A 26,399-nucleotide genomic window follows, 5' to 3' on the forward strand; every position below is an offset into this window, starting at 1 on the left:
GGGTTTTAAGCAAGGGTGAGACATCATCAGATTTTCCCACTTCAAAAATATCACTCTGGCTGCTGAATAGAGAATGGGGGAGGGAAAGCTTGATAGAGAGCTATTTCCAGCATCAGGGTGAGAGATGATGGTGATAGGAATGGAGTGGTGGCCGTGGAGGTGGAGAGAGGTGGACCGAAGTTAGGAGAATATCAGAGGTAGTGATACCGAACCTCTTAATCCCAAGTTCATGTGAGTGATGCTCAGTAAGCCAAACACTGAGACATTGGTGCTTGGAGATGGAGAAAGATTTATTTGAATTGGCCAAAATGAGAAGGCGGGAGCATGGGTCGGCTCAAATCCACCTTAACAAGAATAGAGAACAGAGGGTTTTTTAGAGCTAAGGGACTTGGCAGGAGGAGCTTTGGAGAAACAAAGGGGTCAAAGGAGTCACTCCTGATAAGCCCCTGGGCAATGTGCAATGGCTTCTGGGCTCCGATACCCTGTGATTGCAACCTCCCCCCAGGGCAGTCTCTTTCTTCTGCGAAACAAACTCACAAATCCTCAAGACCAGAGTCACCCCTCAAGTTAAACAAGAAAACAGCAAACGGACAGGGTTCATCTGTCTGTGTTGGGAACAAGGTCAAAAGACAATCACGTTCTTATTGAATATCTACAGTAACCTTCAGGTACCCAGTTTCAGTAGGACTTAGTGGTGGATTTGATGAAGGGGTTCAGGAGAGGGTGGTGCTAAGGATCGGTTTTCTCCCAAGAGCAGCTAACTGGCTGGGTAAAGATACCTATCTGTTACCGAGATGGGGATACGACAGGAAGGACAGATTTAAGGGGAGGTAGAAGAGAAGTTCTGTGTTGGACTTGATAAATTTAAGATGACTATGAGACATCTAAATTGAGATCTTAGGTGGTTATGTGGGTCTGTGGGTCTGGAGTTCAATAGAAAGGTCTAGGCTACAAATGGAAGTTTGGAAAAAAATGGTATTTAAACTCATAAGCGTAGGTGAGATACAGTGTAACTATAGAAATAATAATAGTGATCTGGAATCATAATCATAATATTAACATCAATGAGGATAGCTAATACTTATTGTCTGCATTCTGTGTGCTAAATTCTGTTCTGAGTACTTTACATATATTAACTGATTTAATCCTCATGATAACTCTATGTCATAGGCGTTATTATTACTCTCATTGTAGATGAGGCACAGGAAGGCCACAGAGCTAGTAAACAACAAAACCCAGACAGTCTGAACTCTTAATACTACTTTAGAAGAGAGAAGAGACTCAGCTCAGAGATCTGGGCAATTCCAACATTTAGAGGTTGGATAGAGAAGGCGGACCTGGCACAAGAAACTGAAAAGGAGTGATTTGAGAGGTAGGAGGGAACCATGAGAATGGGGTGTCTCAGAGGCTGGGCAGAGTGTTCCAGGTAGGTTTTAAAGGTCAGCAGTCAAATGCTGCTGAAAGGTGGGCTCTTCGAGGACACATAGGCATTAAATGGGTGATGAGGATGGGGAAAGGGTTTGCCAGACTTGGGGATAATGTGAGTAAAAGAGAGAGATGTGGAGGAACCAGATGCTGTTTGCAGTTGTTAGAGGGTCAAGTGCAAGCTGATAATGATAAGAGATGAAACAGGAGAGGCTGGCCAGGGTTAGATCATGAAAGACCTGTCATGTGCCCCAAGTTAGCACCAGACCATGGTCTCAGCCAGGAGTGTCTGTCCACAGAGCTGGGAGCAAAACAAAGAGAGCCACCTGTTATACACAAGAGGGAACTACATACTGGTGCCTGCTTATCTGTGTTGTCTCATTTAATGTATATATTGTCTGATTCCTTCAAAATTTATGATGTTGAGACATTTTCTTTAAGATTAAAAAATTGCCCATGACTTCTTTCAGCACCAAGTCATTTATCAGAGTGATAGATATTCTTTATAGGAGGAAGACATCTGTATACAGAGGCCTGTGCATATTTAACATGACCCTTTTTTATACTTCTCTGTAAATTGAGAGCAAGTGTTGAAAATAGTACGAAAGTGTGAGTTGTTTTGCTTAATTGGGCAACTTTGGTCACAATCAGGAGAAAGTGATTCATTGGGATTATGTTCGTCTTATTCTTCCTTATACATCCTAAGCATTTTGAAGTCAGAGATCATGCTAGGTTTGAATCCTGCTGAGTGACTTTGGGGCCAGTTACTTAACCTCTTTCAGACAGTTTGTTGAATGAGTGACTTCTTTAAAAATAACATTATTTATAAAGAATATTGCAGGGGCCAGCCCTGTAGCATGGTGGTTAAGTTTGGCACACTCCGTTTTGGCAGCCCTGGTTCATGTGTTTGGATTCTGGACGTGTGGGTTTGGATTCCGGGCACAGATCTACACCACTCATCAGCCATGCTGTGGTGGTGACCCACATACAAAATAGAGGAAGAGTGGCACAGATGTTAGCTCAATGCTAATCTTCCTCAGCAAAAAAAAAAATAAAAAAGAATATTGCAAGAATTAAGTAAAGGAGAGGAAAGTTGGGAATTTTCTTCATCCTAATTGAACAAAAAGCCTTGCGATGAAGACAATCAGTATAATTCCTTTCTTTGTTACTGACTCTGTTTTTTTATCTTTATTTTACCTATTTAGAATTTTGTAATTTATCCTCAAATACCACTAGCTAATTGTAGATGGAAATAGTAATTTTTCTTGATGTGCATATTAAGACTGTGCTTATAAAGTGAGACCCAATTCCAAAAATAATCTTTACAGGAATATTTAAGAACTGCCGTGTCTAAAAATATTCGTTCCAAAACTCTGCCATCTCACATAAAATTCTAGAGAAATAAGATTTTTTAGTTTTTGCCACTTAATGGTGACAAAACGTATCCATTAATTTGCAAAGTTCCTGTTTTCTTCATGAATTTAAAATAATCATGAATTTAAAATGCCTGTGGGAAGCTGACTTGAGCTTGATTTACTTTTAAACTATGCACATTTCACAGTACATGCAGGGTAGCTTCAAGAGTTACAAAAAAATTAAAAATCTTAAATCAACCTATCATTTGTTGATTTGTAGGAGTAAATGAACCTGGAATCATTTGTTTATTAAAATTTTAGTCCTTGGCATCCTCAGACTATTTTTTGCTGTTATTACCTAAACTCATTTTTTGGCAGAACCTCATTCTGTGGTCAGAGCCAGTTGGAATACTACAGGATGGATGCCAGGCTGATTACCGTGGCTTTGACACATTGTCTTAGATGACACATTCTTAAGTCTCACCCAATGACATGGGCCAGTTTAATAGCTATTTCTGTTAAGATACCAAGAGAAACAGCTTTGGAGTGGGGCAGGGGAGTTTCTTCTTAATGAAATCTACTGATTTAACAAGGGGCAAGTGTGGTGGAGTGGAAAGAATGTTTGGCTTTTAGAATAGACATAGATTTAAACCCCAGCTCTACCACTTTTAAGATCTAAGCCTCAATATCTGCTGAAATGGGTTATTAATGGGGTTATGGTGATGATTGAATGAAATTATCCATGTAAAACACCTAGGCCTTTACTGACACAGAGACAGTGCTCACTAAATGTTGGCTCTCATTCCTCACATCCTTTGTCAAGTTCCATGAAGCAGGGTTGGTGTTTGTCGTTTCACTCATCAGCAGCATTGCTATAAAGTTGTAGCAGGAGCATAGGACACTCTGCTGTGTACTTCCAACCCTCTTCACACGACTGTGTTCACCTCCACCCTTCTTTTCTCTTTCCCCCCATTTTTGTGTGCCCCTTACCCTGCTCTAATCCTCCAGCTTACCTTTCTTCCCATCTGTTCCCTGCTGTGCTGCTCCAGGAGATGGCTGGTGGAAGTGGTGGTCGCAACACTTTGCCTTCTGAGTGAGGATTTGTGGTAGGGTTGAGTGGGGCTCTCTGTTCTAGAAGTGAGGGGTAGCTTCCCACTCCTAATTCCCGCATGAATTATGAGACGATGGAGGTATAGGTTTGTGTATGGGGGAGAGGAAAGGATCTTTCATTACTTCTCTGCTCCCTACATGCCTCGCTCTTTTTCCTTCTGTCACACCAAGATTTCCTACCTAACTCAACTGTCTAATTTTGCTTGCAAATTTCTTTATTTCTGGAAATTGCAGACCCTTTCAGAAGATTCTGGGAGCCTCTAGCCAATACTTCTTTTAGTCTACCCTCTTAGAGCTTAATGGCTGAGGCCAAGAACATTCATATAACAAGAGTTTATTAAGAAATTATTATAGGCAGGCCCTATGTTAAGTGCTGAAAAGACAAAGATGAATAAGATACACCCCGCCTCTCAAGGAGCTCACAGACTCTAGATGGAGATAGGCACACAAAGTCATCATTTAGTGGGATGAGGATTCTAGCGGAAGATTGTATGAGGTAATGGGGATGTTGAGAATGGAGTGCCAAATGATGATGAGAAGTCAGGAAAGGCTTCTTAGAGGAGGTGGTACTTTAACACAGATATGCAGGATAAGTAGGAGTCTGCTGGCTGAAAAAGGGGAGAGATTGTGTTCCAGATGGAGGAAATGGCTGAAGCAGAGGCACGGAAGTGTGAGGCAACAGGATACAGCAAACCCATAGTTTGGCGGGACTGGTGAATAGTGATGGTGAGGGAAGATGAAACATTTAAGAATATATTCCATTGGGGAGTTTGACTAGTGTTGGTAATGTTTTATTTCTCAACCTAAGTGGTGGGCATATGGGAATTCATTATATCATTCTTTCATTGACCAAGTGTTTGTTTTATATATATGTATATTTGTGTGTGTATACATGTATCTATATATACATATATATAAAATAAAATTTCTGGAAAGCCTATTATGTGCTTTAGGGTAGTAGTTCCTGAATTTTTTACACCAAAAACATGCCCTAAGTGTTCTGTGAGTTACTTAGTAACTGTGTGGAGTATCAGTGTTAATATCAGGGTTCAGAGGAGGGGCTGTTGATGATTCAGGATTTTATCCTGCATCAGTTGGTAGTCTAGAGAGACAGTTTTTATCATAAGCTTGTTTGAATTAAGCATTCATTTTGAATAAAGCATTCATTTTTGCAGGCATTCACAATGGAATATCAAGAACTGAAGCAGATTCCATGTTGCCAAGCTGCTTATGATGTAAAAGGAGAGCTAGGAAAGATGTGCACGTGTACTGTATGAAAAGCGAATAATGTATGTGGGAGTTCAGGAAAGGAGAGAGAATTACATGGGTCAGAATTTTGGGGATTCAGGGACTGGTCGTTTACTCTGCTGGTGCTGTCAGTCTTGTTCCTGAAGTGTCTGAGGCATCAGAAACAACTGCTCTTAGTGCCCACACCTCAGGGTTCCTTGACTGAGAAAATGCAAGTTAGCAAAACTTCCAGCGAGTCATTGGCATTAATCAAGGAGCTCTTGGGTGTTGTCATTGTGGTAGGATACAAAAAGAAAGATGACTGGTGCCTCCTGAAGTGTGCAGGGATGGGTGTCACCCCTAAGAAGGTGTGGGGGCCGTGTTAGGTGGAGTCAGCACTGTTGGGTGGCCCTCTCTGGTGAGTACCAGTGCAAGCATGTCCCCTGAACCTGCCTTTCCATTAGACTGTCAGAATGACCTCATCACTGCTGGGCAGGCCTCATTAAATTGTGTTGTAGAAGGACAGATGGTTTGTTTTTTCCTGGCAAGCTATTATGCAACTTAAATCTGTGCTAGCATTATTTTCTCAGATTTTGACTGTTACTATAAAATTTAGCCCATCTCCATTTTGTCCTTACTCTCCTTTTAATCAGGTGTTCTTTTGGATTGTCATAAATCTTCTTTGAGGTGTGTTTACATTTTATTGTTACCTATTTTAAGCCTTTTTCTCTTTTCTTCCTCTCCCACAGTTTTTTTGGCTTTAGTCCCAGTACATCAGATCCAAAATCCTTACTTTCCCTTCTACCGGTTCCTACATCAATGTTGACACTTTCCTTGCCTCCTACTTCACGAACCTCTTCTCTCTACATTTCTGACTCCTGCCCCATCTCAACTGTGCTTTGTAACTTCAGGAAAAGTCCTGAGGTGGGCCTGTGAAGTTGCCTTTGCTGCCTCTCATCCCAGCTCTCTATCTTTTTTCCTTTCCTTGCCCAACCTCTGTGTTAAATAAAATTAACACAAATATGTTGCCCACCAACTGTGGGAAAGGAACTTAGCCAACCTTACAGGGGATGCAAAGATGTCTTAAGGAGTATGCAGTTTAGTGTGGGAGGTAGACAGGTCCATAAACTAAAATTACGCCTGAGGTATCGTGAGTGAGATATTTGAGGGGCTCACAAGATAATGAGGGACAAAACTAGTGTGAGTAGAAAAAGGAAATGAGGAGCCTTGCAGGAAAGCCTCACCCTCTATTAGCTAATTAGCTTGCTATTGACAGAGCTGAGTTCTTTGACGTTGGACCCTCCCTTGTCGTGCTGGGAGCTGTGTCCAGTCTGATTCACTTTGGCTAGGGTTATCTTTTACTAACTCCTTCTGTTTCACCAGGAAGCCCCTGAACAGACTTAGTGGGTATGTCCGTCCACTTCTATTTCTGATTCCTGCCTGACTCTTGGTGCCGTGTCCCATTTCTAGATTTCTCATGTGATCTTGGGGCCTCATCTTCCTTCCTGCAGTCTTTGCACTGGATGTGGCTAGACAAGTTTAGTCCTCTTCCTCAGGGCTGCCATGTGTATTTTCACTGGGGGCGTGGAGCAAGAGTGGAAAGTAGGGTTGGAAGTGACAGAGGCAATAGGAAGGGGCATAGTCAGGTTGAGACTGTCTTGGTTTCAGCCACTAAGATATGTATACCTCCCAAATTGACCCAATTCTGGTACAGCTGTTTCTACAGCATCACCATTGATTTTGTCAGTTAAGATGGAAAAGAACCATAAAAAGACAATGGTAGTAAGAGACTGGTTTCTGACCTATTTCTCTCTGGATACTTTCCCAAGAGATAGAGATAAGATAAGGGATGGGGCCCTGTGGCCGAGTGGTTAAGTTCGCATGCTCCGCTTCAGCAGCCCAGGGTTTCACCGGTTTGGATCCTGGGTGCGGACATGGCACTGCTCATCAGGATACGCTGAGGCGGCCTCCCACATACCACAACTAGAGGGACCTACAACTAAAATATACAACTATATACTGGGAGGATTTGGGGAGAAAAAGCAGAAAAAAAAGATTGGCAACAGTTGTTAGGTGCCAAAAAAAAAAGATAAAGGAGAAGTTGGTTATATCAGGGTGATATTTGGTGTTTAAATATCTTAGCCTCTCTCTACTGTCTGTAAGTGTTGTTAACACCTAGCTCTTGGAAATCTAGCTTTTGGCAAAGTGCCTACTTATTACTGTTTCCAAAATACTTGTGGAAATCTGAGCTGGAGCTTGCTATTGACAAAGAACAGGACACTTCTTTCTAGATTTAACTGAAAATCTCCTTGTGTTTAGAGCATGTCAATCATGCTTCTACAAACCCACTTGGACCCATTTTGCTCTTTTGTGCTTTTGTCAGTGTAGTAGGTCATTTCATGACTCTGAATCTCATATATTACATATCTTTTCTGGAAACAGTAAATCCTTCCAGAGAAAGTTATGGAAATACTGGCTTTCTAAGGTGAGCTTCAGAGTGGGAGCAGTTGGTACGCAGAAATGTTTATTGAATGAGTAGGATTTTAGTAATGTGTACAGATGTTGCTCAGTTTATAGACTCTCTAACTTGGGGGAAAGTTACAAAAAAAATTCAGTAGCATATTTGACACATAACATTAGCAATCACTTCTTATGAAAAAAACACTTAGTAACAATCTCAACCTGTACTTGTATATTGATTTGTGCTTTTCACAAGGTTTCTACGTGTGTAAGTCTTTGAGACAAACTAGATGAGTACTGCTGTCATCCCTGTCTTACAGATGCCTGAAGTAAAGGCTAACAGGCCAATATGGTAGCCCTGAGATTAGAGCGCGTGACCTACTTGAGTGCTCTTGCCTCTGCTCACTGTTTAGACAAAAAATTTGCTTGAGTCTCTGATGATAAGAGAAAAATAAAGCAATGGTTGAGTTTTGTTTTGTTTTGTTTGAGGAAGATTAGTCCTGAGCTAACCATCTGCTGCCAATCCTCACCTTTTTGCTGAGGAAGACTGGCCCTGAGCTAACATCCATCCCCATCTTCCTCTACTTTATATGTGGGATGCCTGCCACAACATGGCTTGACAAGTGGTGCCATGTCCACACCTGGGATCCAAACCGGTGAACACTGAGCCGCCTAAGCGGAACGTGCGCACTTAACGGCTGCGCCACCGGGCCAGCCCCAATGGTTGAGTTTTTTATCGTACCGTTTTTATTCAGTTAAGGAGATGCCTTTTATTCTGAGATTCTTTCAACAAATACTAAGTACCCAGCTGTGTACCAGGTGCACAGGTACTCAATATAGTGTTGAACAAGACAGACATGGAGCTTATGTTCTAATGAAGGAAGAGAAATAAGAAGAAGTAAACAAGCAATGACATGACAGGAACTAAGTTCAGGTAGTAATAAGAGTACTGAAGAAAATAAAGTGGAGGAACACTGGTGGTGGTAGTATTTTCATTTGTGATATATTCTTGGAAATGGGCGTCACAGTTTAGTGTACCTGTGTTTTAAAGAGAGATTCCTTCCAGAGGAATCCAGGCAGTCATAAAACATCTCTTCAGCGTGGTGTTTGGGAGCTTCATTCACGTTAATATATTTTGTTCTTTTTCTTCAAAATTGACCTGAAGTCCAAAATCGTCTTAAGTCCGGAGAATGTCTAGATGAGGCTAAAGATTTGCTGCTTCAGGAAACCCTGCTGATTCCATATCTCTTTCATGATATTGAGGCTACGAGGGCCAGGCTTATTGCTGGCCAAATATACCATTTTTATTATTTTCACTCATCTTTTATAAAATAATGAAAGCGAAATACTAGACAACAATATTTTCTCAGTTTTTATTAGCAACAGAACTTTCTTCAAAGAAAATTCCAGATATCCAGTATGTAACACATGCTCCAAAACACAAACTTACTCTCGTCTTCTTTACACCATAATGGCCCCTGAGGAATACCTGAGAAATCACGAAGGCTTTGCAGAGCACAGGATGAAAACCACAATGAAAAATTCAAGTTGTAAATCTTGCCATAAAAAGCTAGCTGTGCCGCTGAAACTGGCAGAGCCACCACACCAGAGCTTCAAAATCATGTTTTGAAATCCATGAAAGCCCACGTTTGGTGAAAAAATAGATTTATATGTACATTTTTACTTATAATTACATTTTCAGGTAGCATGTACTATATAAAGCAAAGTTAGACTTTAATTGTAGCTATTTCTTCAGCGCATACTCCCCCCCCCAGTTTTTATTGAGAGAGGACTGACACACAGCACTGTATAACTTTAAGCGGTACATACAGCGTCGTGATGTGACTTACATATATTGTGAAGTTATTACTACAATACGAAGAATACTTTTCATAATATGTAGACATGATGGTACTACTGGGGCTAAAATACTTTCATCTCCTAATTTAAAAATTACGTTTCATATTGGTCAAGATTTATTTTTCATAAATTGTTTCATTATAAATAAATCCATCGTATATTTTATGTATCATTATGAAATAATCAATTTGCTAGTTTAGATGTTTTTTCTCTTTGTCTTCCAGTTTGCCAGGGTTTGGATACCTGATCCTGAGGAAGTTTGGAAGTCGGCAGAGCTACTGAAAGATTATAAGCCGGGAGACAAAGTCCTTCTGCTTCACCTCGAGGAAGGAAAGGTCGGAACTTTGCTTTTGTTTGTTGTCGTTGGCATAAAGTGAAGGGAATTCAAAAGTGTAAGTTTGCTGTGGCATACTTGACTTCAATTGGAAGGTAAATTTTGAATTAATCTAATATTTTTAGTTACTAAATTGATAAAAATGGCAAAATGGCAAACTCAATTTTCTATCCCAATGGGTTAGTGAAAATAGCCGATACTTTAAAAATCCATTATTTTTGTCTGTGAATTTATTATGATTAGTTTAAATTTACGTCTCATCCTCCCAAAGATATGCCTGTTTATCTGTATTTTGTTTAGGCTAACATTAAAACTATTTAAGGGCTGGCCTAGTGGCATAGTGGTTAAGTTCGTGCGCTCCGCTTCAGCCTGGGCTTTTGCGGTTTCGGATCCCAGGCATGGACCTGCACACCACTCATCAAGGCATGCTGTGGAGGTGACCCACATACAAGCAGAGGACAATTGCCACTAATGTTAGCACAGGGCCAATCTTCCTCACCAAAAAAATAAATAAATAAAAAAGGAAATTAGTTCATATTAACTAAGAAAGCATCATCCAAGGAGCCAGTATGAGATTTGATATTTGCTGGAACTAATCATTTGAAAAGTATTTACTGAGAAGTTATTATGTATAAAGCACTTCACTGGTGATCTGAAAAACTTAAAACCAAGTGTGTCTCTCTACTTTCCCGTCTGCGTTCACTGCGTGAGTGGACTTGTCTTACTTCCACCCTTTTAAATCTCCCCTCTGCATTTGACAAGGCACGTCACAATGTTTTCTTAAAAATGTTTGTGACATTAATTTCCTTTAAATAACTTATAGTCTAGCCAGGGAAACTAGATATAAATGCATGAGAAGTTACACAAAACACAGGATATAAAGAGTAGTTCAATATCACACTACAGAAGATATCAAAAGGTAAATTGCTGATTAACTACCAAATGAGTAACACTCTCCTGACAGTTAACATGTACTGAGCACTTACTCTGTGCCAGCTGTCATTCTAAGTGCTTTATTTGCGATGACTCAGTTAATCCTCACAGCAGTCCTTTGACGCGGGGCTATTGTTACTACCACGTTATGGATGAAGAGCGAGTCTCAGAGGCTTTGGGACTTGCTCAGGGTTATACGGATGTTAAGGGCTGAAGCTGGGACTTAAAGCCAGGAAATCTGCCTTCATGGTCTGTGCTCATAACCACTCTGCTCTCCTGTAAGGACAGTAAGGACCGAGGGTCCTGATAGAGGGAAATGTCATTGTGGGCTGCTTTATCGAGGAAGGTGTCAAGGAGGAGGAAGATTTTGACTGGATGTTAAAAGGTAGGTAGAACTTGGATTGACAGAGAGAAAGGGGGTAGACCTGTGAGGGCTGGAATGTACTTTGGAGATAGTGAATATAACAAGTTGACAGGAGTGGAGATTGAGAAAGGTATGTGTTCTAGTTCATATTAAGATACCTGCTATATGCTATGTTAAGAGGTGGCAAAAGGTATGCTCTCTGACATCAACGTGAAGTAAGAGAAATAGATGTACTTATAGTGTGATGCGTGATATAATAAACGTAAGCAAGAAACAAAAGTAGAACCCAGCAGGAAGTGGTCAGGGGCTGGTGAAGGTAAGAGGTCAGAGAGGCAGTGTCTGAAGAATGAGTGGACGAGGGGGAGTGTGTTTCAGGGACCCAGAAAAGCACGTGCAAAGGCAGGGAGGCGTGCACAGTAGTGTGCGTTTGGGGACCCACACCAGTCCCATGTGGTTGGGAGTGTGGGACTGGCAGGAGGATGGGTGGCACCAGATCACAGAGGGCATTTGTGTGGTCGTGCTGAAACTCTTGGACTGTGGCTAGGATGTTCTGGAGACTGATTGTAGTGTTTTTAAACAGAGGAAGGATGCCAGGTTTGTGTTTTAGAAAGGACTCATTGGTGGCAGCATGGAGGATAAATTTCAGGAGAGCACAGCAGAGACAGGGAGATTAGTTGGGAAGAAGGCACGGAAAAATTAGGCCAGATTAGAAGGGCCTTGAATGCCAAACTAAGAGATTAATTTATTCAACATTTATCGATCCTCTACTCTGTTAGGCACGATGTTAGGCACTTTGGGCTATATTGTCTTATGTTAATTCTCACAGCAACCTGTGGGTTGGTAGCTGATATTATAGCTATTTTCCAAATAAGGAAGCCAAGGATCAAGTAGTTCTGCCTGAGATCACACAGCCAGAAGTGGCTTTTGTGTATTGCAAGGACCAATGCAAGGACCAGTGAGCTTTGGGGAAGGACATTATACCCTAATAAACAGGCAGAGAGAGGTCTAGGGGCAGATTGTAAGTTTTCCTCCTCATTTAGCATAGATCATTCCAACCTGATTTGAATATATGACCTCTGTGTATCTCTTCAGTATTAACAAAAGTGGCTTTTTTCTCCCCAAATCCCCCCAATACATAGTTGTATATTTTAGTTATGGGTCCTTCTAGTTGTGGTATGTGGGATGCTACCTCAACATGGCCTAATGAGCGGTGCCATGTCCGTGCCTGGGATCCGAACCCTGGGCCACCGAAGCAGAGCATGTGAACTTAACCACTCGGCCACAGGACCGGCCCCACAAAAGTGGCTTTTTACAAAACCAGCTTGCCCCTCCCTATAATTAAATTGCATTTTTTTCCGTTTTCACTTGTTGTATGTTATTTGCCCTTAATACATAATTGAGTAACAATTTCCATGCTGGCCTTTGCCATAAAGCCATATTCTCTTGGCTTTAAGGTGACTAGTAATTCTTAAATTTGGGGACCAAGTACCTCAATAACAATCAGATGAAAACTGTGGACTCTCTTTCAAAAAAAAGTGCACATCTGTGTATATATTTACACATATGCACATACACACAAAGTATTACACCTAGTTTCAGGGGATTCTTGGACCTCTCAGAGTTGAGGAGTTCTCGAGTATGTACCATGTGCCAGGCATTGCCTCATTTAATTTTTACCACACCCCTGTGAGCTATTTCTATTATGCTCTTTCTTCAAATAAAGGATTTAGGCTGAGTAATATCTCCAAGACCACAGAAGAATTAAATACCAGTTTCAGGATTTGAACCCGGGTTGATCTGACGCTAAAGCCAAGCTCTTGACCACTCTGTTTTACTGCCTGTCATTTATCAGAGGCAAAGAGAGAAAAACAAAGCTTATTTAGCTAAAGATTAAAAACTTCTGATCCAGTAACTGGGTAAGAAAAAGTCTAGACTATGACTTCTCAAACTATATTAGCAAAAATTGTTAATACAAGTTAACACAGCTAGTGAAAAAGAAGACTATTTTTTACTGTTTCCACCAGTTTCTGTGGGTTTGGAAGGTGCCAGGAAAAGAATGCATTTAATAGCTGAGAAGCAAATCAGGAGGATAAAATAAGCAAAATACACGGACCTGTTTCTCATCTGTTGCCATCACTTATCCAGATGCTGTGTCTTGTGCATTTTCAGGATTTGGAATATCGTCTAGATCCAAAGACCAAGGAACTGCCTCACTTAAGAAACCCTGACATACTTGTGGGTGAAAATGACCTCACGGCCCTCAGCTATCTTCATGAGCCTGCTGTGCTCCACAATCTCAGAGTCCGCTTTATTGATTCAAAACTTATTTATACATATTGTGGTAAGTGTGCCTTGCTGTCTGAGTGGACTGTGAACTTTTTCCTCTAATGGACATAGCCATGGAAATATTGTGCATGGGGAAAGAAGGCTGTGGTTAGATTTTCTCTTAGGGACAAAATTACTTCAGTGTTATCAAAATGATTTACCAGGGCTGGCCCCATGGCCTAGTGATTAAGTTCGGCACGCTCCACTTCGGCAGCCCAGGTTTGGTTCCTGGGTGCAGACCCACACCACTCGTCAGTGGCCATGTTGTGGTGGTGAGCCACATGCAAAATAGAGGAAGCTTGGCAATGGATATTAGCTCAGGGTGAATCTTCCTCAGCAAAAATGAAAAATAAAGATTTCCCAATGTTCATTAGCTAGGTACATTTTATGCTGAATAAGTTCTTTTGTGAACTTATATAATTTTGCTCAATATAAAAAGAACTGGGCGCATCTTTTGATTCTTTTCCCCCACAAAAGTCATGTGCCAAATTCAATGACAATTTGACAGTTATTTTCATCTCTTACAAAACTACCATATGAAGAGTAGATGTCCAAAGACGTATCTTTGTGCCAAGTTCAAGAAGTTTTGTGTTCTCTTTTTCTCAATTACTTAGAGATGCAGGACTGACTTGACTCGTAGTAACTATTCTTGCTTGATCTGCTTGCCTGGACCCCTGCTCGCTGTGGTATTAGCTGCCAGTGACCCAGCTCAGGATTCTTCTCTTAGAAATTAAGCATGCACATGTGTGTGCATTTGGGTTCCTTTCCCCTTTCCTTCTTTTTCTCTCTCTCGGTTTTCTTATCGTTTATTTTCTCCTCATCCCTGCCTCTTTTTTCTTGGTGACTTCTTATCTTTCTTTGCTAATCACTCTCTTATGAGACTCACATCTGAGATTTCCATTGATTTCCTTCTAGATTTGTTTGCTTGGGCACCCCACTCAGTGCTCATCACGTCTTCATTACTCTCCTGTTTTGGACAGGGACAGCCATCTTTTCATCTTAAAAGAGTTTATATCTTTTATATCCTTGATTAACTCTTTTTTTCCCTATTACCTGCATATTTCTTTCTCCATTTTCGTTTTTCTTCAATGTATTTTTTCTTGCGCATACTTACCTTCTGAGTAAAGCCTTCCCTGCCCACCCTATCTAAATTATGAACCCCTCTGCCCCTCCTTCGTATCTGTCTCCCTTCTCTGTTTAGCTTTCCTCCTTTTTTCCTTACTACTGTCTAACCTGTGACATATACTTTTTCTTACTGGTTAATTGTCTGAATTTCCCACTAGACTATAAGGTCCACAAGGGTAAAGATTTGTCATTTTTTGTTTACTCTTGTAAACCTAGCACTTAGAAAGGACTTGACACATAATTGGAGCTGAATAAATATTTGTTGAATGAATGACTTTATTACTTTAATATACACCTACTGTAAATTTTTTGTGTGAGTGTGATGAAGATTCGTCCTGAGCTAACATCTGTGCCAATCTTCCTCTATTTTGTATGTGGAATGCCTCCACAGCATGGCTGATGAGTGGAGTAGGTCCATGCCCGGGATCTGAACCCACCAACCCAGGATGCCAAAGCAAAGCACATGGAACTTTAACCACTCAGCCACAGGGCCAGCCCCCACCTACTGTAAAATTTAGTGAAATACAAAAAAAGTATGAAAAAGGAAAAATAATTGCATGTAATTCACCGCTGAAAAATAACCAGTCTCATGTTGACTTATATGCTATCTATGTGTATATGTGAGAAAGTATAGATATAAAATTGGAATCAGTCTATAGTTTTGTCTCATGTTTTCCTGTGACATTTAATATTCTTTAAAAATGTGATTTGTGGTGGTGGCACAATAGTTTGTCATGTGAATATAACAAAATGTATTTAACCACTCTCCCTTTATTATATATTTTATCTGTTTCCACTTTTTACTGTTTTGAAAAACATTATGATAAACTTTATTTAAAAAACTCTTTGCTTGAATCTTTGATTATTTCATTTGGATAAATTTCTAGAAGTAGAATTTTTGGTTTAAAATTATGAAAATATTTAAAAGTCTTCTAACATTGCCACAATTTTCATTATTTTCAATAATCTATTCCAGTTTTTAGATGGTGTTTTAGTTAGGACTAGGTAGAATGAGGCAAAGACTGTGATGTATTTTGATCCTTAACAATTTTTTAGTTCAATATTAACTGAAATTGAAATTTGTGTTAACTGTGACTCTCACTTTATACCAAGTTTGATATGCCCAGTAGGATATCACTGACTTCTTCTTTTGCTTTTTCACCCCTTCCCCCAGGTATAGTCCTAGTAGCTATAAATCCTTATGAACAGCTGCCTATTTATGGAGAAGATATTATTAATGCATACAGTGGTCAGAACATGGGTGATATGGATCCACATATCTTTGCAGTGGCTGAAGAAGCTTACAAGCAAATGGCCAGGTTGGTGGAAGCTCTGTTTATTATGTCATGACTCTTATTAGATGTGATCATTTCTTCTTTGCTGAGTCACAGATATTTTAAAATGCAGTGAATAGAAACTTGTAAGTTATTATTAATTAAACAGAATGCCTTTGGAATCTTATTATGATTGCGACTGTGCAAGGACAGATGTTGTGTTTCACAGATGAGTGAATCAAGGTTTGGTGGTATTAAGTGACTGGCCCAGTGTCATTCAGCTAATGGGTGGCAGACCAGAACTAAAAGGCCTAAGAGATAGAAGAAACCTTTCTATATCTTGGAGAATTAAAATTCAATTGAATTTTAGTGTTAGTATTATGTGCAGGGACATCAGTGAGCCTGAACAGCATCAGCAAAACGTCTTTGATATTACCCATGGAACCTTAACATTTTGGGAGTGGAGAATTGATGTTGCAGGATCATTCCTTGCCATTTTTTTCTTATCAAGTGAAGATGTTCCCTCTTTACCAGAGGTGGATCCTGGTGTTTCACATTGCCAGTGCTCCTAGAGGCCCCTCACGTCATCTGGAAGGTACAGTTCATCGCTTGTTCAATAGCCCTTTATTGAGCACCATCCAGGCACTGTTCTGGGCACAGGGGACACAGCAGCAAACAAATGAAATTAGACAAAACAGACAAAAATTCTTACCTTCATGGAGTGAAGCAGGATAAACAATAAAAATAAATAAGATACACAGCTTGTCACATATTAATAAGTGCTATCCTGAAAAATAAAGTTAGAAAAGGAGGTAAGAAATGCTAGGTGGGCTGGGGGGTGTATGTACTAGGCTCAGGGAAAGCCTCATTGTAAAGCTGCCTTCTTTTTTCTCCTAAACTTAAAAGATAGTAATTTTAGACTTAGAAAAGGTTGGAAAAATAGTACACAGAGTTATCATGTACCCTACACCCAACTTCCCCAAATGTTAACATGTTATATAACCATAGTAAATTTTTGAAACCAGGAAATTCACATTGATATAATACTATTAACCAATCTGAAAACCTTGTTCACAGTTCCTCCTTTCCCCTCTCATGTCCTTTTTCTGGTCTAGGATTCAATCTAGAATCACGCATTGCGCTTTGTTCTGTCTCCTTAGACTCCTGCAATTTAAGGCCATCCATTACTCTTTCCTTTTCTTTGACACTTTTGAATAATACTCACCAGTTATCTTGCAGGCCCTGAGGACACAACAGTGGAAAAATTAGATAAAACAGATATTAAAAAATCTTACCCTCATGAAAATTTGTTTCAGGTTTTCTCCTGATTAGGTTGAGGTTAGGCGTTTTGGGTAGGAATACCACAGAAGTGATGTTGTACCCTGCATCATACAAAAGAGATACAAGGTGCCGATTACTGGGGATGTTAACTTTGATCACTTGGTTAAGGTGGCATCTACCAGATTTCTCTACTATAAAGTTACTGTTTTAAACTGAAGTTAATAAGTATCCTGTGGAAAAATACTTTGGGATGCTGCAAATATCCTGTTTCTCATCATACTTTCACTCACTAATTTAACATCTGTTGATGATTCTTGCTTGCAACAGTTATTACTGTGGTGTTTACTGAGGGGTTATTTGCTATTCCCATCATTCCCCTACGTGTATGAATAGGAATTCTACTCTGAGGAAGAGCTGTTCCTTTCTCCCCATTTATTTATTATTTATTCATTTTTTATTGTATCAACATAGACTCAGGAATATTTATTTTATTCTATGGATTATTCTCCATTACTATCATTATTTATGTTGTTCGAACTGTCTCAGATTTGGCCATTAGGAGCACTTTCAAGTGTCCTTTCAACATTCTTCCATCATTTTTTGAGAATTTTACTTTCTAGCACCACATGGCTCATTTCCTAATATCCTTGCCCCAACCCTGGAATCGGCCATTTCTTCAAGGAGCCCTGGTTCTTTTTATTGGAGAATGAGACTTAGAAACCAAGATCTGGGTGCTAGGTGTATTCATTACTACTGGGATGTTATTGCCTCTAAGCCATCTCCATGCACAGAGCTAGGAAATGTACGTTTTCCCACAGGCTCACCAACAGAATATGTTGTTATACTTTTAAATTTTCACCAAACTGACAGGTGAGAAATGGTAACTCAGTGTTGTTTTAATTTGCTTTTCTCTAAATATGAAAGAGTTTGCACATCTTTTCTCACATACACACATTCATATCCATATTTATTTCTGTGTCTATCTGTATGTATATTCAAGCCCATGAGTTCATATTCCAATTCCAACCCAATGCCACAGTTTTTATTCTTGCTCTCTTTTCCCTTCTTTTAACTTCTTTCTTTCATCTTGAGAAACCTGGCTCTCATCCACAGTATATTTACTTGTTTGCTCAATCCCGGAATACTCATAAAGTAATTTCGGAAATGCTAACCCATACCCTGTGAAAAGCAAGTTTACCACTCAGAAACAATATTTGTGTCCAGTTCATTTTGTCTTTAGCCTTACAGAATATAGTTAAAGTGCTGATGTCCAAAGTTACTTAGGTTACTTCTTCTCTTCCCGACCCACTTTATTGGTTTATTCAACCACTTCCCCACGTATGGTCATTTAGATTTTTTTCAACATTTTGCAATTAAAACAATGCTGTAATAAATAACCGCGTATGTATTTTTATATTTTTAGAGATGTAGCTTCAGATAATTTGCTAAAAGTGGCATTGCTAGGTCAAAACGTAGACGTAAATGTAGTTTTATTAGGTATTGCCAATGCCCTCTAGAAGAGTTGTACTGGTTTGCATTCCTGCCAAAAATATTCAAGAGTACGTGTTTCCCCAAAGCCTTGTCAACAGAACGTATAGTCTTTCTTTTTAGTTCTTGCCAATCTAATGGTATCTCAATGTTGTTTTCATTTGCATTTCTTTAAATATGAGTGAGTTTGAACATCTTTTCATAAGTTTAAGAGCCGTTTTATTTATTTGTTTGTTTCATTGTAGGGTGAATGGTCCACTCATGTCTTCTTGCATTTTTCTATTGTGATTTTAGTTTGTTGATCCTCAATTTTAAGAGTTTTAAAAAATATATTTGGGATATTAGCCCTTTGGAAGTGGTATATATTGCAAATATTTCCCCAGAATTTTTCAGTTTTCTTTTGACTTTGTTTATGGTGTTTTTTTCCATGCAAATTTATCAGTCTTTTCTTTTATTGCTCTGGATTTTGAGTCATTGTTAGGAAACCTTTCCCTACATCAAAGCAAAAGAGGAATTCATCAATGCTGTCTTCTAGTCCTTGTATTGTTTTATAACTTACCTTTAGATCCCTGATCCCATTGAAGTTTATTCTTTTGTATGATGTGAGATATGGATCTAAATTTATCTTTTTTCCCAATGGTTACCCAGTTATCCCAGCATCATTTATCAAGAAACCCATCTTTTGGGGCTGGCCGGTGGCGCAGCAGTTAACTTCACACATTCCACATTCTAGGGTTTGCCGATTTGGATCCCAGGTGCAGACCTACCCACACTTATAAGCCATGCTGTGGCAAGCATCCCACATATAAAGTAGAGGAAGATAGACACAGATATTAGTCAGGGCCAATCTTCCTCAGCAAAAAGAGAAGAATTGGCAGCAGATGTTAACTCAGGGCTCAAAAAAAAAAAAGAAAGAAAAAAACCCGTCTTTGCCCCAGTTATTTGAGATGCCATCTTTATTATATCCTAAATTTTCTAATGTTCTCAGGTCAATTTCTTGGCTCTATTATTTTCGGCTCCTTTTATCTATTTATGTCCCAGTATGGCACTGCTTTAATTTTAACATCTTTTAGTATATTTTAATTGGTATCATTAAAACCCCTCATAGTTCATCTTTTTTCATTATCTTCCTGGCTATGCTTGGATCTTTCTTTTTCCATATAGACTTTGGTATCAACTTACCTAATGCCATAAAAAGTGAAGCTGTTTTTGTTTTGTTTTTTGAGGACGATTAGCCCTTAGCTAACACCTGCCACCAATCCTCCTCTTTTTGCCGAGGAAGACTGGCCCTGAGCTAATGTTCATGCCCATCTTCCTCTACTTTATATGTGGTACGCCTGCCACAACCTGTGAACCCCAGGCTGCCGAAGCGAAATGTGTGAACTTAACCACTGCACCACCGGGCTGGCCCAAAATAAAGCTGTTTTTTGAATAATAACATGAAGGAAAGGAGGAAAGCAAGCCATTCAGATATCTGGGGGGAAGAATATTCCAGGCAGAGAGATCAGCAATTGTGAGGTCCATACGAGGCCTTGTAGACTATTGTAGCAAATTTTACTTTTTCTCTGAGTGTGGATTTTGAGCAGAGGAGTGGCATGATCTGGCAGCTATGTTAAAAACTGACCACAGATTCCTGCCAAAAATACATATCCTGAATTTAATCATGAGGAAACATCGGAAAAACTGAAAATACAAAGTAACTGTATATACTCTTCAAAATTGTCAAGGTCAAAAAAGTCAAAGAAAGGCTGAGGAACAGTTCCAGATTAAAGGAAATGAATGATACATGCCAATTAAATACAATGAATGTTCTGAATTGAATCCCTAATGATGAGGAAGGAAGATCGCTATATAGGGGACATTGCTAAATGATTGATAAAATGAGAATATAGTCTGTGGATTAAACAATGCTATTATATTGTTTATATTACTATTATAATATAAACAATTATACTATTATATCAGTGTTGTATTTCCTGATTTTGGTCACTGTAGATCTGTGAGAGCATGTCATTGCTCTTAGGAAATATACTCTAAAATATGTAGGAAGCATCATGTCTGTAACCTACTCTCAAATGGTTCAGAAAATGTTAGAATAAGAGAAACAGAGAGATTAATAAAACAGATGGGCAAAACCTAAACAATTGGTGAATCTGAGTAAAGCATATATGGTAGTTCTTTTTACTATTTTTTAAATTTTCTGTAAGTTTGAAATCATATCAAAAGTAAAGTTAGAAAACAAAACCAAAAAGAGCAGCCTGTAGTGAGACAAGGGTAAAATCCAAGAGACTAGTTAGGAGGTTTTTGCGTTGATCCAAGCAAGAGATAATGATAATCTAGTTGAGGAGGGTATTAACAGAGATGGTAAGAAGTGGATGGATTCTGGATACATATATATATATGTACATATATATATATTTTTTTTCTCCCCGAAGCACCAGTACATAGTTGTATGTTCTTTTTTTTTGGATATATTTTTAAGAGAATGGACAAAGGCTTGTTTCTTTGGGGCTATGAGAGAAAAAGAGGAGTCAGGGATGGCAGCAAGGTGTTTGGTCTGAGCACCCAAAAGGTTGGTGTTGCTGTTTACTGGGAGGGAGGAGATTGCAGGGAGAACAGGTTGTGTCTGGGGGGTGGGAGGGTGGGAGGGCGGGAGGAGGAAGGGGTTGGAGTTCCACTGTAGATCTTCAAGGTTGAAATGGGATTTCAGACTTCTGACCTCAAAGCAAAGCTGACACAAGTGATTTATGTCCAGTGACAGCAGTGATAACCAGGATCCTTGACTCATGACTCCTTTCTCAAGATGCTCCTTCCAGAAAACAATGGCCTCATAGACCAGCCTGTTAATTTTAATAGTCTTGTTGACTTAAAGAGGAGAAAAACTTTGGGCTGATGTGTCTGTTTTTCTTCTTATATTCTTGTTTCACATTCTTGCCAGTTTATTCTCATGCTAGAACTGATTTCTCTCTTATAACTAAGTCACAATATTATTTTCCTTAAAACATCAGGGTTTTCTCCTTTTGTTTTCTTAAAACTAGGTAATATCGGTTGCTTTAATTTGGTATTATTTTCTCTCCATTGTGAATGGTAAAGTAAATAAATTTTGTTGACTAAATTTCATTTATGGGTCTTCTTGAAATAAATTAGATAGTTATATGTGTAACCTTGGTATAATGAAAAAAGATATCTGTACTAGCCACAGCTCCATCGATAAATAACTGTATAAGCTTAAATCTCCCGATCTCCCTGGGTCTCAGTTTTATCAGTTATAAAATGGAGCGATTTCACTGGATATTCTAGCTTTACATTTATGGTATTTTGTAGTATGCTGCTGTTACCTTTCTGTTTCATGGAGACTAATGCATAAGCATTTTCTTCTTTCTGGTGGAGGGCAGACTGTGGTAAGGAGCTGTGTAGCAAAGCAGAAGGAGCACAGTATAGACTTTCCCCTGGAAACCAGGAGCTGTGGTGTGTGTAACAACCCAGCTCTGCACTAACCTTGGATAAGCCATCTAACCTCTGTGTGTTAGTGTTTCCCCCAACGAGGAAAAGATAATATCTGTCATGCTTACTTCAGAGGTAAACGTTATATTAGATGAAAAACATAAAAGCACTTTGAAAAATACTAAGTAGCATTCAAATATAAGCTGTTACTATCATCACAGTCTTCATCATTATGGAGTCTCTTCTCTGCATTCTCTCTTCATCTGCCTTAGCCTCCCATCTGGTTTGATCACTCCTGACTCTCTTGCTCGGCCTTTCCTTAAGGTATCCCCTTCTTTCATTTGGTTAGGCAGTCTCTGAATGCTTCAGTGTCCTGAGGTTCATCGACCAAGTACTGCTGGCTGTTATAGATTATAAAATCCCTCCTGTTACAACTGTGACTCAGCTGCCAAGTATCCTATTTATGCACATAGACTTGAAGTCACACATGCTACCTGATGATAGTAAATAAAGGTGGGTTAACTTCTATTAAATAATAGCTGCCATATTTAGATACCTTCTATGGGCTAAGCATGGTGTCAGGCATGTTGCCTCTAATCATTACATCCCTGGGAGCAGACATTATCACCCCTCCTCTACAGGTGAGGAAGCTGAGGAGAGTGACTTGTTCAGGTGATCATGCCCATAAATAGTCTCTGGGAACTGAGATTTGAATCCAGCTCTGAGACTCCAAAGCCTTTCTTCTTTGTCATTTAATTTTCTTACTTTCAGCTACACAGTCCTGTTCAAACATGTCTGTTCCCTCCAATTAACATTGCATATTTCTATTTCTGCACCTTTTATTCAGCCTGGAATATCCTTCTCCATGCTCCTTTATCTGCCTGATTTCTGTTTCTTCTTCATGATCCCACTCAGGTTTTACTTTGAGACCGCCTCAGCTCCTGGTAGATGATTGCTCTTCAGAATTCTTTATTTTATGAATTTAGAACTTACTGAGTACTATCTACCCCCTAAAGTTGTAGTAGGAATAAAATACAGTAAGTATGAGTCTATAAAAGTTATAAACAAATATAATTGGCAATTTCTGTTATGGCATTTTTATATTAATCTCATAGGCTCTGTAGTGATGGAACAGAGAAGTCAGATTGACCTGAAAGGATCTGATAGCCATGTGACAGGCTTCTCAGCAGGAATTGAATGACCTCAGCCTGTATCTCTAAGGAACGCTTATTTCCATTTCCTGAATAGTCTCTCTGCCTCTCTAAAGCACAGCTTTCACAAGAGTGCCAGCATACTCTTTCATAGTAAATATTTACACTTCAAAAATAATATTAAATATTGTCATTTTGAACTCACTGTCTGGTATCAACTTTAGAGTTTAAATCTTTTCTTTTTGGGATAGATCAAAAGCAGAAACCTTAGAGAGACAGAGCAGACAGCTTGATTTTCACGAGTGATAATAATGTAGAAAAACTTAGCACTTCTCTAACGAGAGAGGGATTAGAGTCTCAAGAGGAGCCACATCTTTAAGTCACCACAGTAAAAACAGAGCTTTGAAAGATAGCATATAACACTAGCAATATTTTATCTTTTTAGTTAGGGATCAAATAAGGGAGACACAATTTAGATTGACTTTTTGCGAAAAAGTAAAACTCTAGATTTTGTTTCATAAGAACACGTTCACTTATAAGCTAAAAATTAGGCCTAGATGCTTGTAATTTAACTACAGTATATGGCAACACCCAGTGGGTGGTTATCAGAGAGTCAACATCAACATGAGTGGATATACTAAATTGTGTTCCGCATGAGTCAGGTCTGAGGCTGGTGTTACTTAGTTTCCTCATTAATGACCTGGATGTGAATGGAAAGTGTGCTCAGTAAGTTTGCAGAGGACAAGTTGATGGCCTTGGGAGGTATGAATAGTATTCAATATGACCATGAAAAACTAGAGAGATTACTTTTTTTAAAGGGTAAAGTTAAGGACAATCTATAAAATAATACACCTGGTAGAAAATGAAAACATAATAGACATGAAATGAAGAAAAGCTGCACAGACCAAATAGATACAGATACTAAGTAGATATACTGAGGGCCACAGAAGGAACATAGACTAAGAGGTCACACCTCTGGTTTTCATCAACCCGGAGTGGGTATTCTGTCCTTGAATAATTTTTTCCTTGGGTTTCAGGTGCCTCTACATAGTTTAATTCCCATCGCCTTCTTCCCATGCAACCTAGTTTTCTCCTAACTAATATGTCAGAGTCAATTCAGGCGTCACCTCCTTTAGAAAACATTTCTTGACATCCCCTCCTCTCATCTCCCACTAATTCCATACCCTTCCTCCATGCTTTCATCGCATCCTGGATAAACCTCTTTTCTAGCAATTACTCCACTGTATTTTAACTGTATACTCATCAGTCTCTCTCAATAGCTATAACCCTAGAGTCTTTTGTCTTCATAAAGTGCTTGGCACATTGTGGCTGCTCATTACGCATTGAATGAATGAAGGAAGCAGTATTTTAAGGTGGGGGTTTTTAGGTCACATTATAGCCTCTGGAACGACCACTGACTGAAACAGGTCAGAAGAGCTCACCTCTGTTTCGAGACAGCCACTACCCAGGCTATTTAGGACACTGTGGAGGCCCTTAAGAGGACTGGCCAAGCCAGAATCATAAATCTTTGGTCCATGCCTCCTTAGGATGCTCCAGATTGATCAGTCTTTGACAAAGAGTGGAGAATATCTGTTCCTTAACTTGGTTTTATCAGCCCCTTGAAGTGATATCTACATCCCAAAAGAAGAACTAATGTTCTTGTGATGTAAGGACAAGAGCATTCAAAGGATTATGAATAATGGCTGATCAGCCAATCAAAATTTCAAAGAATAATAAGTTATTTACATGTATGCAACAATCTAAAGCCCACAGCGCAAATGAGTAGAAGAGGGTAGACTCTGATATTCGCCTTGAAACCATAACATTTTTATCCCTGATGTTTTTGTCTGTTTTCTCCTCATCTCTGTCATACTCTTCTTATTTTTCCCTTTGTAGGTCTTTATTATGTATTATCCTTCTCCCTTCTGTGTCTCTACTTGGCCCCCTCCGTCTACCTGTTTCTGCTCTTGTCCTGTCTTTTTGACATTTCTTTCTATGGCCACATAGAACTGAAAAACATTTTAAAGACTTTCTTATTTTATAAAGATTTTTATTTTCTGTTCTTAATTTAAAAGCAGGTGAATGGATTATTTACATTTTTTTCTTTGTAGCCCTTTATTGATTTTAGCATTCTCAGATTCAGGGGTCCTCCAGAGAAGAAATGTTGCTCATTTCAAATATAGCCATTCAAGACCGTTTGAGTATCTGTACGCCTGTCCTGTTCCAATAGTATTTGGTCCCAAGAGTTTTACCCTGGCCTAGAGTGCAGGCTCTGGCCAATGTAACATCTGAAAAATCAACTCCAGAGTTGGACTTTTAGCTTATAGCACTTTAGAATTTGAGAGAGACGTTGGATGCTATTTAATCTTAAAGATGAGGAAACTGTGACGCAGAGAGGTCGTGCAGTTGCTCAAAGCCGTGAAGCCAGAAGTGACAGATCTAGCACTAGAATCTGGATTCAGAGAAGTTTATGTAACTGAAGAATGGTACTTATTTATATATTGGAATGCCCTGCTTGGCTTGGGAAAAACGGCAAGCCCCTCTGCAAAAAGTCAGTGAAATATAAGAAATAATAAAGTCCCTTAAAAACATTTAAAAACTGTTGGTCATATGGATCCAGGATCCTAAATCCAGGAAAAGAAAAGGTCTCTGGCTTGCACTTGTCATCAGTGTGTATATGTGTATATTTGTACAAATCTCTGGGATTCATTTGAACAATCCTTGATCTTACTGCTTTTAATATTTTTCTTCTTCCTCATATTATAGGACAGGGCTATTGGTATGAATTTTTATATTTTTTGATACAACATTTTGTCATTAAGAGTGAAGTAGCTTTTCAAAGGCAGTGTAGTTTAGGATAGCAATTCTCATTAATATTTTCTTTTCATCAGATTAGTGGAAGCCTCCTCATCTTGTTTGCTTTTGGAAGGAGTTCTAGGAGAATTTTGTCACGTTAGCTCTCACACAGGGTGTAGTGATAGAGCTGATCATGCAGGAACTAGGACGAGATCATTTTTCTAATCATATTGTAGAAAGGAATCCAAAGACTGCTGATACTGTCCCTTTGACTAATGCATCAAAAGAGATAAATTCTGAGGACATTTTAAATGACTAAAAGAAAGGACATTGGCACCACAATGACAACTGTTTTATTAGAGTGATTTATTTTGAAATCAGCCATGAATGAACAGAGGCAATGGGAGTATCCAGTTTAGTCTAGAAATTCAAATAAAAAAGAAATGA

General features: G+C 39.1%; 1 protein-coding gene across 5 annotated transcripts in view; it reads left to right on the forward strand.

Moving 5' to 3' along the window:
- The window catches only part of MYO5A (myosin VA), a 187,240-nt gene that overhangs the window by 56,684 nt on the left and 104,157 nt on the right, over positions 1–26,399 (forward strand). For all 5 annotated transcript variants that reach the window (XM_070624215.1, XM_070624196.1, XM_070624199.1 and 2 more), the window contains exons 2-4: positions 9,662–9,772; positions 13,238–13,409; positions 15,693–15,837. In XM_070624215.1, coding sequence (XP_070480316.1) covers positions 9,662–9,772; positions 13,238–13,409; positions 15,693–15,837 — 428 coding nt within the window. The remainder of the gene's footprint in view (positions 1–9,661; positions 9,773–13,237; positions 13,410–15,692; positions 15,838–26,399) is intronic.

This window comes from Equus przewalskii, chromosome 1 (assembly GCF_037783145.1).
Source record: "Equus przewalskii isolate Varuska chromosome 1, EquPr2, whole genome shotgun sequence".
Taxonomy (NCBI): domain Eukaryota; kingdom Metazoa; phylum Chordata; class Mammalia; order Perissodactyla; family Equidae; genus Equus; species Equus przewalskii.